General features: G+C 32.8%; 1 protein-coding gene across 1 annotated transcript in view; it reads left to right on the top strand.

Annotated features, from left to right (window-relative positions):
- The window catches only part of LOC106465176 (atrial natriuretic peptide receptor 1-like), a 98581-nt gene that overhangs the window by 60369 nt on the left and 20866 nt on the right, over positions 1–17346 (top strand). The window contains exon 12 of the mRNA XM_022393013.1: positions 48–203. Within this exon, the coding sequence (XP_022248721.1) occupies positions 48–203 (156 nt within the window). The remainder of the gene's footprint in view (positions 1–47; positions 204–17346) is intronic.

The following is a 17346-nucleotide window of genomic DNA, read 5'->3' as shown; positions in this document are numbered from 1 at the left end:
AAATACGTAATTTCTTTATAACTTTTGTGGCTTTCTACACCTTTCAGGAAAATTATGGACCGCGCCCGAACTTCTGCGCATGCCCAACCAGTTCAATGAAGGAACACAGAAAGGTGATGTCTACGCATTTGCTATCATAGCACATGAGATTGTGGCTCGAGAAGGCCCCTTTTATCTTGGCATTCCAGACGTCTCTCCGAAAGGTACGACTCTGCATTCTTCTATTAGATTAATTATGGACGTGAGTTATATAGAACATTACAAATAGTCCCACCAAGCTTAATATTATACACTGGTTCTCAAATAAAATCGTGTATTTAAATATCAAAATGCAAGTAAACTTGTTTAATGGTGTTTTATAGTGAATTCTGATAAACAAAATAACCAAGTAAAACACTCACATATGAGTTCATGAAGTGGGAACCCATTGATAGAAACACGTGGTGCGTTTCCATCGAAGCACCATTGTGCGCGTGTTTTGTGTCTGAGATACAAGACTGGTAAGGAGAAAAGCTGTTTGCTTAGAAGGATTATGGCCACGTCCGGGAATCCGGATGACAAATGGACAACGGTGCAGTGTTCCTTGGAATGTAGTTATTGTCAGAGTAAGTTGGATCTCTTATTGACAGTGTTTTGTATAAAATGCCGTAAGTTGTTTTTCTGTAGAATGGGATGAAAGTTAGATTAGATAAATACTAAAGTGCATACATTTTTAAATACCTTTGTGCAGTAATCGTAATCTAATGTTTATTTTTTCTATGGATAATAATGAAAGCTGTATCATTAATTCGAAGCTATTTTGAGAAAATTTCTTCAAAAATCCTTATCTTTATGAAAAGAAAGCGATAAAAATGGAATTTATGTAAAGTAGTTCCGTAGAAACTGCTAATCCTAGTGGCAGGAGTCATTTATTTCCAGGTGTTAACAATCAAGTTATGATACATGTTAGATATCATTTCTCAACACTTTTCTTTCTACATGAAATTCATAAATAAAAACTTGTAAACAGTTCAGGCTTTCTGAAATTCCATAATCTTAGATATAAATAAAATATCATTAGCAACTGACAGACAAAGGTCAAAAATTTATTTTTCTTGTTTTTTTTTAAACTATCTTATTTGACAAAAACAAATTAAGAAGTAGGAATAGTAACGGTAATACTGAGTTTGCTATTATATTTTCTCTACCACCACTGAAGTTACTCATCTTCAACTAAAGACTTAAATTATACACTTCCAGTGACTTGTGTTCAATCCTATTTTGTTTGCAATCCCAGATTTCGGATTCTTCAACTTTCCAATAGCTTTCCCATCGTTGAAGTTATTGACGCACGTTTTAGTGTATTTCACAGTGGTATGATGATGATAGAAAGAAGGGATCTTATGGCTTTTTCAAATGTTCTTCTGTTGCTTCAACTTCATTCTTGATTTTGATCAGAGCATCCATAACCATGGGACCACATAAATTAAAATCCACTTGGTAAGTTCTTAGTTTTTGTATCTGCCCAAACGTGTCTGAGTCCCATCTATAAATAGCGAAAGTCTTCAGCTGAGGATCTGCCTTTAAGCTGCACCTTCTGCTGCTGTTCGTTTAGCAGAATGAACAATTAATCCATGGGGAAGGAACTGGAGTTAGTTTGAAATATGCTTAAACGAAATCAAGAAGATCATTTTTAACACAGTTATGGTTCCTTTTTAAACCAAATAACACCGGTACTAGTGTTTACTACTAAATTTTAAAACAAATTGATATTTCTTCCAATATGCAATAATGTATAATACTACTACTAGCATTTTCCCAAAGCATTGTTGCTTAGTATTAATAGAACTTTTTCTATAATGTTTCTGTATAACAATACTACTAAATCTTGTATCCATAGCTTGGTTGTACGCTATTACCAGCACTTATACCACAGCGAACTGTGTAATGTTATTAGCAGTCACAGTCTCTATCTAATAAATATCTTCAAAGCAATATTAGCAGTATTATACGTCGAATGTCAGAATGGTATGACTTCATCAGTTTTAGTCTTTGATACAATATTCTTCTGTAATAATTATTCCTAATTTTATATCCCATGTGTTAGATAACTTTAAATTTTTGTTTCATTAGGTTTTTGTAGGCCAGAATCACTATTATATGGCTTAGTTATTGAGCTTTATTAAGTATAAGTAGCCATACTTATATTTTATGACAATCATTATTGGAAGTTCTAACACTATTAACTCCATCGCATTCTTATCAGTAACAAACTGAACTCTATGATAACCATATGAAACCGCTGATCTAGTCCTTTTACAAAGATCAAACGAAACTATTATTTCTTCTGGAGAAACTAATGAAGGACTAATTTAGTTAGCATTAAATCTTTGTGATGTTTAAGAATGTTTTAATATTTTCCATGATACAATTTTGTGGTCCATATATCTAATAAAGCAATAATGGTGTAAAAAACATTCTTTGACAGATGTATTGTGACACGGTTGTTTTAACAGTGCTAGTAGTATTATTACACAGTCAGAAGTGCTAGTAATAATTCCAGAATCATACTCAGTCACAAGTGCTAGAAGAATTATCATACAGTTATGTTCTGGCACAAGTCTGCTAGTAATAATTACAGCATCATACTCAGTCACAAGTGCTTGAAGAATTATCATACAGTTATATTGTGACACAAGTCTGCTAGTAATAATTACAGCATCATACTCAGTTACAAGTGCTTGAATAATTATTATACAGTTATATTGTGGCACAAGTCTGCTAGTAATAATTACAGCATCATACTCAGTCACAAGTGCTAGAACAGTTATCATACAGTTATATTGATCCAACTGTCTTAGTAACCTTAAGCTTTCATAATAATAATAAGAATATAACACTATTAGATGCTCATTCTGACACTTGGCAGTTTTCAGCATTTTTTATCTAGTCATGCTCTTAAAACCAAATTGAGTATTGTACACGTACTTCTAAAAGTAATTACAAATAATTCTGAGCATTGTTTAGGTTACATTAAATCATACTTCCATTCGTTTACTGCAACAGTTAACTTCTCGGTTTTATATTGCATGTTGTGATATTAAAACAATAATAAACTTATGTTTATTACTAATTAAACCAATTATCTAGAACAATAAAATCTAAATATAGTTATATCAACTGAAAAAAATCTTGTTTTTAATCATTCTTCGCCACAAATAAATTAAAATTTAATTTTCACAAATACGCTTATAACAACAACATTATATTGAAGCTTAGTTTTGGGACGTGTGAAGCAAAAGTTTAGTACCGCTACTACATCGGCAAAATTAACATAAGTTATTAGAAGTTGTGCAGCTATAACTAACTATATATTATCAAACTTACAGGGGAACATTGTTCAAATATATAAATCGTGAACAGAGTATCGTCGAAATAGTGATATTAGATGGAGAACATGCTTAGTGAATTGATCAGAAATGTACTTGTACGAGCATACATCGGGCGTTGATTGTTTTATTGTTACAATAAAAACATGATAGAACTTGAGCATTACTCACTCCAACAACCTGTTTAACAAAGAGCGCTAGTATTAAAATGCCTTAACATGTTAACTCAGTCCAACAACCTGTTTAACAAACAGCGCTAGTATTAAAATGCCTTAACATGTTAATTCAGTCTAACAACCTGTTTAACAAACAGCGCTACTATTAAAATGCTTTAACATGTTAACTCAGTCCAACAACCTGTTTAACAAACAGCGCTACTATTAAAATGCTTTAACATGTTAACTCAGTCCAACAACCTACTGTGCGAAAAATGACATTTGTTATTTCTTCTTTTCTCTTGAAAGACTGTTTCTCTGACATTATAAAGAAATTTCTTAATTAACAGTTATTTTTTTTTTTTTTGGAAAATATGTTTTCCGTGTATGTTTGTTTTAGCGTACATCTGCACCATGAGCTATCTGTGCTCTGTCTCATTTTGGAATCAAACACTGAATTCTAGCGTTATCAGCTTTGAAATTTAACTTTGAGCCATCTCTGACAAAGTTTACCTTAATTCAACACGAAATTTTGAGAAAACATGGACAATATGTTTAAGTTTATTTACAAAAGAAAAAAATTAATGATGTATTTAAAGCATTGTTCAAGTACTTTAAGGTTAGGTATTAAACATCACAACACTTTGTAATCCTCTGTCTATAGATGTTACACGGGTTAACTGTACTCCTGTGGGTGGTGAATGTAAAAGATATATGTTTTAACTGTTTTTCTGTGGCTGTTACACGGGTTAACCTTACTCCTGCCTGTGGTGAATGTAAATGATAAATTTTTTAACTGATTTTCTGTGGCTGTTACACGGGTTAACTTTACTCCTGCCTGTGGTGAATGTAAATGATATCTTGTGGATGATGGGAGTAAATGATGCATGACTTACTTTATCTCATGCAGATAATAGATATCACTAATATCTAACTTATCTTTTGTGGGTGATTGGTATAATGATGTATGTTTTAGCCAACATCTTGTGGGTGGTGGCTGTGAATGTTACATATTCTATCTGTACTCCTGTTAATATGTGGTTTAACTAATATCCTGTGGATCTAAATTATACATATTTTATATTGTACTTTGTGGGTTATATATACACACCATATACAGAATGGCTGAAAAAATCTCCTTCATTACTGATTGTACAATGTACAAGGATTTGTCTGTTTGCTATTAAGCACAATACTAAGACAATAGGCTATCTGTGCTTTGTCCAACATGAGTATCGGAACTCGGATTTTAGTGTTATAAGCTTTCGGACTTACCGCTGAGCCACTAGGAGACAAATGTACAAGGAAAAGTATCTTTAGTTCTAATTGCAGTATATAAGAAAACATTGTTTCTATACAGTCACTTCATATGACATTGTCTGTTCTAATCTTAACAAGTGACTTTTTTCATTACGAATTACCATTGAACCTGATTGCGAACTTTCGAACAGATTTTTTTTTACTAGTGGACTATTTCAATGTGCTTCCATGACGATCATTATTGGAAATTACCTTGTAAAAAGTTCAGAGCGGGACCGGTCATCAGAGCACGTAGTTATATATGCAAGAGAATAGAATTTCATGACCATAGTATCGGGAATCGTTGATCATTTGAATATAATCTTACATATGGTTTTCTGAAATGTTTTGCACACGGTACTCATCCTAGATCAAATTATTTTTCGAAATCTTCTATACGAATGAACTCCCAGATAATTGTTCGCTAGAATAGATAAGACAAATTGGTTATCAACTACGTAACCCCCCAATATTAACACATTACACAGTTGTTTAATGGTTTATTTGTTCTTTTGAATTTCTTAATTTTCATCAACTTCTTTATGGGCTTACTCGCTACCTGAACAAAGGAAGAGAGAACAAACTGAAATATTTCACCTTCTCATCGTAGCTTAAACTTATTAAGCTTTTAGTTTACTTTTTTTTTCATATAAAGCTACACGATAAATATCTCTGATGGCTCGCTCTTTCAGCCATGGGGGCGCTATAATATGACGGTCAATTTCACTATTCGTTAGTAAAAGAGTAGCCCAAGAGTTGGCGGTGGGTAGTGATGACTAGCTGCTTTCCCTCTAGTCTTTCACTGTTAAATTAGGGACAGCTAGCGCAGATAGCCATCGTGTAGCTTTGGGCGAAATTCAAAACAAACCAAACTATATGCACAAGCCGTCCTTAAATGGATCGATTAGAAGAATAAAAAGGCAGCTACATAATACCTTCCACCGCCAACTCTTTGGCTACTTTTGTTACACCAAATAGTGGGAATTTACTGTCACTCTCATAACTCACCACGGCCTCAAAGTACGGAGTGCAATTGTTTTGGGAAGCAACGGGACGCGAACCACAGAACCCTCTACAGTCCAGCGTTCTTTTTTTAGCTAGCTAGGTATAACGCTAGTAACCCATATCTGCACTCATTCAAAAGTTACTAAATATTTTTAGCAGCACCCTTAAGAACCAAACCTCACACACTATTTCATGTGATCGACACCACAATTTTAAACAAAATTAAAAACCCTTTTACTCTTAAATTCATAAAACTTATGCATAGAATTAAGAACATTATCTGACCTTTTCTCCACAGCTAAGCCTATATATATCCTTCTCATTTTTTACAACACCGGTATTATTCTCAAAGAAGTAAGTACTTTTCAAATTTCTTTATCCCAATTGCATTAAATTACACTTGCTACTTCGTATTAAAATTCATTTTTCAGATTCATTTATTATATTCTAAAAGAAATATTCATAGAATTGAGTTTCCCACCCATCTTAGAATCATCATATAACTGTCTAAGAAGTTATCTACCTCTTTGAGATAAATAATACAGGTCCGAAAACAGACTTCCACTAATCAGAGAAATGGCCATTTATCATCACTGTGCTTTTTTCCACTATGCCAATTTTATGTTATTTCCGCTAATTCTATCAGCTTCCAAGTTACTAATTATTTGGTGGTTAAAGCGCTTCACTCGCAATCTGAGGGTCGAATCCCCGTCCTACCAAACATGCTCGCCCTTTCAGCCGTGGAGGCGTTATAATGTGACGGTCAATCACACTATTCGTTGGTAAAAGAGTAGCCCAAGAGTTGGCGGTGAGTGGTAATGATTAGCTGCCTTCCCTCTAGTCTTTCACTGCCAAATTAGTGACGCCTAGCGTATTCTATCCACAATCTCGAGGACTTTCTAAAAAAAAAGCCAAGCCCCACCATAAAACAATTTTAAAACTATGATGTAAATGAACCTTCCAAACGTTTTTCTGAAAAGCTTCTGGCAACAGGTTCCAAAAGTTTCAAATCAACAGAAGTTATATTAACATGTATTTAGTTTCTTGTAATCTTCCTTGGTGCCTCCTAGTGGCACAGCGGTATGTCTCCGAACTTCCAACTCTAGAGTCCGGGTTTCGATACCCGTAGTGGGCACAGATAGCCCATTGTGTAGCTTTGTGCTTAATTCCAAGCAATCTTCCTTGGTCCTTTTTAGAAAACAGAAATAGACTTACTAATATTCCCAGAGCTAGGAACACTTTGAAAGCTGCAGGTCTTTAAAGTTTACTCTCAAAGGTTTTCCAAGCTCTTCTTCTGAATCCCTCTTTTTCCTCTTCTTCAATAGAAATAGTGTTTAAGGAAATATTATTCTACCTTCAAACATAATAGTCAGTAAAAAAAATACTTGTTATTAAAAATAGTTTCATGCTTCAACTATGTCATTGAATTTCGTATTAAAGCTTCTTTTAAAACATTTCAAAGAACTAATGTTATCTTTAACTACTCTGTTCTAGCAGTTAACGTAAAACCCTTGAATTAAATCTAATGTTATTGCATGACATTTTAATGAGTTCCTATAATGACGGCGTTCTAGAGTTTTTTGTTTATTTCGTTACGGTAAAATACTCGCGATTCAACTTGCAAATTTTAAATTGAATTAGGCGTTTTTAGCAATATTTTAGTTCCTTTACTCAGCCAATTAGGAACGGGTTGCAGTGGTGTATGCAGCTAATTTAAGTGAGTTGGCCTGAAAGCTTGATAAACATTTAAATGATATGGGCGAGTTTTGAGTTTTTTAGTATTTAGTTTCATTTAGAGGATAGAACGGCCTAGATGGACCAAAAGATCTCTTGTTGTATTTTAATGTTATGTTAAGATGTGTTTTTATTACTGTTGTTATAACGTGAACTTCTGATCGAACTACAAAACATCCGAGGTTCATAAAGTGTTTTTATATTTAGATTATCCATGTAAAATTTCTCTCTCAAATATCTGGAATATCAAATATCACACCAAAGATGATGGTGTTATGATCGCTAAAGTTTAATTTCTAATATTGTCCTCCACATCAGTATGAACAAGGTATAAAGTTTTGTTTTTTCTATTTTAAGATTTTTCACTAAACAAACCATACAACGGTAAGATATTCCTTATCATCAGATGAAGGAGATGGCATAACCTCTTCAATAAGTGTGAATGTATTTTCTAATAGTAAACCTATTTCTATTAATAACATAACTAACCTACCTGTACATATTTCTATCACTATCAGGGGGCCTTTAGGAAGTACCAATAAGTATTTTCATTGTTATGTATTGGAATTTCAACCCACTTTATACATTTTTGACAATCTCAAAAAAATCACTTTTCATATACACAAAGTTAATTTCACAACACTTTTATTCCTTCTAAATGAGTAAAATTAATTTTCTGCACCAGGCCTCATGTGTCCTTAGTTAATATGTGTATTATGCTTGTGTATTATTCACGTGTAATCGTGAAGTAACACAGATGAAAATTAAACAAAATTTGTTTACAGCTTTCTGTTTGTTTGTTTGTAATTAAGCACAAAGCTACACAATGGGCTATTTGTGCTCTACCCCCCACGGGTATCGAAATCAGGATTTTAGCGTTGTAATTCTGCAGACATACCGCTGTGCCACTGGGGAGCACAGCTTTTGGAACAGCTAACTTTTGTAACACTCTGTACTTTCAACTTACTACTTTCGAATAGTTATCCCTTCCTTCTCTTTAATTAACACGTTTGATAAGAGCTTAAAATACCCTAAAGCAACATCCTTATAATTCTTCGACCTAATCGCAGTAATACAAGCAATACCTGACGTATCAACTACAATGATTTTTTAATAGGACCGATGTATTGCAATGACATCTAGAATCAATTTTTTTATCAGCATAATCACTTAATTTACTTTATGCTTAAAGTATGTGGCCATACAGCTATTAATATTAGTTTAAACATTTGTTAATTGGTCATTTTGTGTTTCCCCGAACATTATTTCCTGTCCCAAACCTCGTTAAATAAAGCTTATTTCTTGCCCTTAAACCTATCCCGCGAAGTGAGTAACTTTCCTGTTATTTCATACAGATCCCAGTAATCTCTCAGTGTTATTCGACGATTATTATCTATAAAACGTCGGAAGGTTTTTCGTACCGGTCAATGGCTCTTAAGATCTCTCATACTTTACGTCATTAGCTCTGATGTTCATTACAAAGAAAACATCCTAACACTATATTATCTTCTCTCTGAACCACAACCTGAACTTTACCATCTGGTAAGAAAACTGTAGTATAGTTTTTCTGTGCGCTCCATCACATGTCTAATTAAAGAATTCCCTAATGAGAAAATCTTCATCCCCAACCGTCATCAAGAATCATAGGTTCAAACCTATTTGATACAGTTATCTGCGCTCGACTTACATCTGATTCCCTAGCCTTGTAACTTAGCAAATCCAACGTTTTCTCCCTCTCATTCGCAATAAAAACCTGTAAAAGCTGACATTTTCCCCTCCTCCTTCTATTTCCTTCATTTCTTCTATAACTCCTTATTTTCAAAACGTTAATCACTCTCTGTATTTACCAAATCAACAAACAATTATTTTATTTGGATTTGTTTTATGTAGCCTACAAGGATGTGTTCCTCACACATTTAAGGCAATGTAAAAGTCATAATCCAATCATATGTGTTTAAAGATAATCGTCTACAGACCATACAGAACTTGTCTCTAGGTTTCCACTTTTGCTTTATTCTTTATTGTAAAACACACACATGTATAGATTGTATACGACTTTTTTAATGGTTTGAATAGGAATCCAAAACCTATCTTGACAAGCAGGTTATGTAAACTTGATACACCTGAATTCTTGCTAAAAATGAAATGAAATTAAGAAAAATATATATGCAAAAATTAAATGTGTTTATTATGATGTACCCAAACTATAAGGTGTTGTTATTCTTCGTGACTTTGAGAATCGGTCAGGTGAGATTTAGTGGATAACTTTCTCGGAATGTGAGTTAAAGAGTCGATGATTTTCGTTCTGTTGATGCAGCATGTACTCCGAATTTTGGGGTCGTGGTTGACTATAAGAGTGATGGTAAAATCTCATATTTCGGTCATTCAAAGCAGCTTACATGATGGCGGTGGGTACTGTTCTCTAATTGTCTGTCCTCTAGTTTATCAGTTAAAAATTATGCACGGCTGATTGGAGATTACTCTTTGCGTTGCTTTGCGCGAAAAATCTGAAACAAGTAAATAGATAATTAGGCAATCATTCGATTAAAGTAACAATATAACTGAAAATAATAACTTACAAAATTCATCAAAAAATTGGACTTGGATTTAATCTTACACCTCAGTTGTTCAATCACTTCCATAAGTCGTAAGATCTTGTCACTTTGTTTTACCACATTTATAAGTTGTAAGTTTTAGTCAAATTGTCCAGCCACAATTAAAAGTAATGTTATATACATTGTTAGAAGCAGTGATGTGCAGACAAATTGTTCTGTCACAATTAAAAATAGCGATATCCAGTCTAAATGTTCTACAACAGTTAGGAGTAGTGATATTTATCAGATTTTTCTACCTCAATTAGAAGAGGGTATTTATCGAGTCTGAAAGTTTACAACAATTGGAAGTAGCAATATTTATCAGATTTTTCTACCTCAATTAGAAGAGGGTATTTATCGAGTCTGAAAGTTTACAACAATTAGAAGTAGCGATATTTATCAGATTTTTCTACCTCAATTAGAAGAGGGTATTTATCGAATCTGAAAGTTTACAATAATTAGAAGTAGCGATATTTATCAGATTTTTCTACCTCAATTAGAAGTGGGTATTTATCGAGTATGAAAGTTTACAACAATTAGAAGAAGCGATATTTATCAGATTTTTCTACCTCAATTAGAAGAAGCGAAGCGATATTTATCAGATTTTTCTACCTCAATTAGAAGAGGGTATTTATCGAATCTGAAAGTTTACAATAATTAGAAGTAGCAATATTTATCAGATTTTTCTACCTCAATTAGAAGAGGGTATTTATCGAGTCTGAAAGTTTACAACAATTAGAAGAAGCGATATTTATCAGATTTTTCTACCTCAATTAGAAGAGGGTATTTATCGAGTCTGAAAGTTTACAACAATTGGAAGAAGCGCTATTTACCAGATTTTTCTACCTCAATTTGAAGAGGGTATTTATCGAATCTGAAAGTTTACAATAATTAGAAGTAGTGATATTTATCAGATTTTTCTACCTCAATTAGAAGAGAGTATTTATCGAGCCTGAAAGTTTACAATAATTAGAAGTAGCGATATTTATCAGATTGTACTACCTCAATTAGAAGTGGGTATTTATCGAGCCTGAAAGTTTACAATAATTAGAAGTAGCGATATTTATCAGATTGTACTACCTCAATTAGAAGAGGGTATTTATCGAGTCTGAAAGTTTACAACAATTGGAAGAAGCGATATTTACCAGATTTTTCTACCTCAATTTGAAGAGGGTATTTATCGAGCCTGAAAGTTTACAATAATTAGAAGTAGCGATATTTATCAGATTGTACTACCTCAGTTAAAAGAAGCGTTATCAAAACTGAATTTTACTAAACTCAAATAAGCATTATTCAGTTTTAATGCTTTGCCTAATTAGAAATAGCAGTATGAAAATATGTCTTAAAATTATTAGAATTAGCTTCATTTAATTCGATAATTCTAGCATGCATTTAAATATTATTCACCTATGCTTTACTGTTGATTTAAAAACAAGATTATTAGTTTTGGTGCTACTACTACAGCTGTATACATTAGTATTTATTAAGGCTGAATTACTGTAATTTCAATCATCGTTATCCATTCAAGTTTTGCTACTGCTGTTAAAAATAGTGCCATCTATTATGTTTTTGGGTTGCAATTAAAAATAACGTTACTCCTATAAGTTATATTATTGAGATCAAAGCGGTGCTTTTATCTTTTAAAAATGTTTAAGTGTACGAGTGGTGGAATGCAGGTAAGGCAAACGCACATTTTTCTCCCATCCCAAATGCTCTCTAGTTTCTGATCTTTTTTTTCCATCCCTACATCCTAACAGTTTTAGACTATTTTTTGTTACTAGTCCATATAAAACCGTGTACCACTAAACTACATATTGCTGAATTTATAATGTTTATCTTTTCTCCAAAAGCTACTTTTCTATAAGTGATAAGCATCCCAAATGCTCTCTAGTTTCTGATCTTTTTTTCCATCTCTACATCCTAACAGTTTTAGACTATTTTTGTTACTAGTCCATATAAAACCGTGTACCACTAAACTACATATTGCTGAATTTATAATGTTTATCTTTTCTCCAAAAGCTACTTTTCTATAAGTGATATTTCATATACCTTAACACAAAAGTTATATTCGATGACGAGGAACCCACTTTGAGACTAATAATGGCTGGAGACGGCTTGAATGGGTAATGAAGAAAAACTTTAATATAAGTTTAACATAACAGCAATTGTACAACGTTTCGACTTGTACCTTGTACATTCGCTGTTATGTTAAACTTATATTGAAGTTTTTCTTCATTACCCATTCAAGCCGTCTCCAGCCATTATTAGTATCAAAACTATATATATATGATACTATTTTTTTTATTAACTAAAGAGAATCTCCTGTTACAAGTAACTTGTAATAAAAACTGTAAACGAAAACCGTAGATACGCTGGAGTTATTTTTAAATTCAACAGTGAAGGTGATATTGCTTGGTGAAACCACACACATATATATATACTTTAGATTCCAGCAGATAGCAGTTATGACTAGAGCATTATTTGAATAAATCAATGGCCGAAGGAATTTCTGAAAGTGTACATTACTGCTAGTATATACATAATATTTTTGTATATGTATATAGATATAATCTATATTTTGTTTCAGGATTTACTTCCGTTACAGTTTCGGAAGTCATAAATGTTCTGTAATTGTAGCCAGAAGTAATTAGGTGTTCCTCAAACGCGGTATAAGAAAATATATTTATATCAATTATATCAGCTCGTCTAATTCTATAATATATATATATATATTAAATAATAAATAATAGTTCCATTATGGTAATATATTTAGCGAGTTACTCTATTAAAATATTATTATAAATATTACATGTCTTGTTTCTGGATATAGATCGATTTTCTTCTTACAATAAATGCTTAGAATTTCCCTTTTTGTAACAGCTGTTTCTTCTTGAGTTTTAAGTTCATTTTCTATAGATGAAACATTTAAGGCTAATGCGTCATTGTAGATAAAGCCAACTAAACAGACTGATTTCGAATATCGCACTTAGGGACTTTAACACCACAATGGAATATATCACACTGATAAAGTACTTACCTGCTCAAAGAAACTCTCTCTCTCTCTTTCTGGTAAGACCCCCCCCCCAGTGGCACAGCGGTATGTCTGCGGACTTACAACGCTAGAATCCGGGTTTCGATACCCGTGGTGAGCAGAGCCCAGATAGCCCATTGTGTAGCTTTGTGCTTGATTCCAAACAAGCTCTCTGGTAAGAGAGGTTAAACCTAGACTTCTAGTGAATTCTAACGTCAAGTATTCACACCAAATATCCAAATACTATAGTGTTAAATCAGATTTACATGCGATAAGTGAACTAACAGATAACTAAATTTTCTTAGCTGCAAAATGAAAAAACTTTCAACATTGAATCGAAAAACGAAAATCAGAATAATCTTATTATTTTGAATTTTATCCTTATATATATATGTATATCATCATCTTGCACTTTAATTAAAAACTCGAAAGTTTTACTAATTTTACACTCTTAAAGCTGTATGAGCCTTTGTATTAATATAAGTGAGATATGTTTCTAAAAGTATTACCTTACGTTGTTGTTTATAGTTCGAACTACAAGGGCAAACATTTTAATTCAATTTGGGAGATTGATATTCTTATCCTTAATCTATAATCAAAACAGGCTGCCTACATAGTAAAAGTTAACCTAGTTATTAATCTAATTAATTTAGATTATTTCTTCATCATTTGGGTACCGTGGCCGTTAGCGATATCTTCAGTCATAAACAAAGATTTCTAGCCTTGTTCAGATCACGCTGCATCTCGGGCTTTGTTTTCACTCTATAAATTATCCTACTGGCCTGGTTTAATTTCATCCACTTAACATTAGGTTATGTAAAATACAGAAACTTTCTCATACGAGTAGACTGTAAATCATATTTTTATTTCTTCATTGTTTCTAGCCCCCCCCCCCCTCTCTTCCCAGTGGCTCAGTGGTAAGTCTGCAGGCTTACGACGCTAAATAAATTGTGTTTTGATGCCCGTTGTCGGCAAAGTACAGATATACTATAGTGTAGCTTTGTGCTTAATGGCAAATTACCACCTGTGTTTTTTATATAATGAAAATAAAATACTGTAAGCTAATTGAAAAAAATTTATTTTTATTTTTATTCCTAACAATATAACATTTTTATATGAAATTAGAAACGGTAATTACAGTCAGTACATCTAAAATGTTTATCTACCTTCTCTTATTAAGTTATCACTCTGTGGGACAACGGTAAGTCTACGGACTTACAACGCTAAAACCCGAGGTTCAATTTCACGCGGTGAGCGTGGCAGACAGCTTAATGTGGCCAAACTGATTAGGTTTCGAAAAGTTGAATGAGTGAAATAATATTACCTATTCCCGTCGTCATGGGCTAAAGAAACGCGAACGTAATAGGTAAGTACATAATACTGTGTAAGGTAATTTAATATAAAATTTAAGCCCATAGCAACGGAAAAAAATTGTTAGCGAATTTCTCTAAATAAATTGGCAATCATACTAACAATAGGCTACCAAATCCATTTACAAAGTATTAACAAAAATATCCAGCATCAGCAGTACTTCACGTATCGTAGATTCCGACTGAAGTCATTGATCGTTTCTATATAAAGTAAATATTTTTCAATGAAGGAACGGATCGTTATCAGTTTATAGCTGGCGAGCCGCTCGACCGATTGTCACCAAACCGGGCATATGACCTTAGGATCCCCCTAGAAGTGAAATAGGGAGTTTAGGCTTCTATTTATACACTATGCGTTGAACAGGTAGATCGGCTAGTGTAAATATATTTTTTAAAATAGTTTACACTACAAACTGACCACAAGACATTTGTGTTTAGGAGTTGACGGACACTCCTTATATTTGTCTGGTCAATATACGAAACCGAGGCTCTTCATACACTTAAATTATTCAAACGCCATTTGAATATACTAAAACTTAACAAAATATGCAATGTAATATCAACGCTTGAAACTAAGAAACGATGTTAATTTGTTTAAAAACAATTTTATTGGTAAAGTACTAAAAACACATAAAATGGTTCGCATTACCACAAGGTGGAATATACATGTGTTAGTATCAACAAGTAAACACATAAAATGATTCGCATTACCACAAGGTGGAATATACATGTGTTAGTATCAACAAGTAAACACATAAAATGATTCGCATTACCACAAGGTGGAATATTCATGTGTTAGTATCAACAAGTAAACACATAAAATTGTTCGCATTACCACAAATTGGAATATACTTGTGGTAGTATCAACAAGTAAACACATAAAATTGTTCCCATTACCACAAATTGGAATATACATGTGTTAGAATCAACAAGTAAACACATAAAATGGTTCGCATTACCACAAGGTGGAATATTCATGTGTTAGTATCAACAAGTAAACACATAAAATGGTTCGCATTACCACAAGGTGGAATATACATGTGTCAGTATCAACAAGTAAACACATAAAATTGTTCGCATTACCACAAATTGGAATAAACATGTGTTAGTATCAGCAAGTAAACACATAAAATATTGAAAATGTCATTATGTCAATACAGCATTTTTAATTCAACCTTCCTCATGACTTCACCTGCTGATGAAAACATTAATGTGACGATTCTTTTTCCGTACGTGAGATAAATACGGTAAGGTACATGCAAAATACGTTTCAACTAAACATCTTCCCCGGGGAAGGTTTTGTTCTATATACGTAAAAAAAACGCAGTCCAGGGTGAGTATTAATTTATTACAAAAAACTGTACGTTTTTTATTATTCCATGATGTTCTCTCCACATATCACAAGACAGTGTTCAAAACTAGAACACTTGTATATTCAAAATATGAAACAAGTAAGATCAGACCTTACAGAAATGTTCATACTCTACTCAAATTAAACTAGCATTTTGAGAAATAAACTTAGTATTCAGAGAACTGTTTAATTTCGAAGTCTAAGTTCAAGGAAGATACAGCTCAATCTACACTTTGATCAATTTGGTTATTGGGTTATACTGGTTTCGGAGAATTCCACTCCACATCTGTAACCCTGAACAAAAGATAACCAAAGAGAGATAAGCTGGAACTATGTCATTGTGAAAAGTACCAAACATACATTTTCTTCATTTAAAAATATAGACAAAACAACGTTTACATTACACAATAAAAGTTGTAAAAATTAAAATGACTACATGTTTCGGTAGCTTCCGCTACCATTATCACATTATACGTTTTCTTCACTTCACCTATCCAGTGTATAGGTTTTTCTCATAGTGATTACAAAGCACGTTCACTTCTTCAATAGTATGTTTGATAGCATCTTGAGCTTCGCCAGCCTAGCTAGGTGAATAACATAATATAAAACCTGATGGAGATTCGTATGTGTTAGATATTGATAATAGCCTGCTGTTTTTTTCTCAATCCCAATAATGTGCTTTCTTGTCTGACCTGAATTGCTATGTTTCCTACATAATTAAAAAAATATCCTAATACCATCTAAGAATTTAAGGCTAAGTTTCCCTAAAAACATTTTTAAAAAAGAAAACGATCATGGTAATGTGTAAAATCTACATTAAACTTAGTTATCTGACAGTATATGAAGACTATATTAAATGTCTACAAATTTCGTTATCTGAAAATATATGAAGATTATATTGAATAATACATTAAACTTGGTTATCTGATAGTATATGAAACCTCTATTAAATATCGAAATCAGATTTGGTGATCTGACAGTACATCAAAACCGTATTAAATATCTACATCAAGCTTGGTTAACTGACAGTATATGAAGATTGTATTAAATACCTACATTAAACTTTGTTATCTAACAGTACATCAAACCGTATTAAATATCTACATCAACTTGGTTAACTGACAGTATATGAAGATTGTATTAAATACCTACATTAAACTTTGTTATCTGACAGTACATCAAACCGTATTAAATATCTACATCAAGCTTGGTTAACTGACAGTATATGAAGATTGTATTAAATATCGCCCCCCAGTGGCACAGCGGTATGTCTGCGGAATTACAATGCTAGAAATCGGGTTTCGATACTCGTGGTTGGCAGAGCACAGATAACCCATTGTGTAGCTTTGTGCTTAACTTCAAACAATAACAAGTATTAGATATCTACATCAAATTTGGTTATCTGACAGTATATGAGGATTGTATTAAATACCTACATT

This window comes from Limulus polyphemus, unplaced genomic scaffold (assembly GCF_000517525.1).
Source record: "Limulus polyphemus unplaced genomic scaffold, Limulus_polyphemus-2.1.2 Scaffold1858, whole genome shotgun sequence".
Classification (NCBI taxonomy): Eukaryota; Metazoa; Arthropoda; class Merostomata; order Xiphosura; family Limulidae; genus Limulus; species Limulus polyphemus.
Note: the sequence above shows the minus strand (reverse complement) of the source record. Positions and strands in the feature narration are given on the sequence as shown.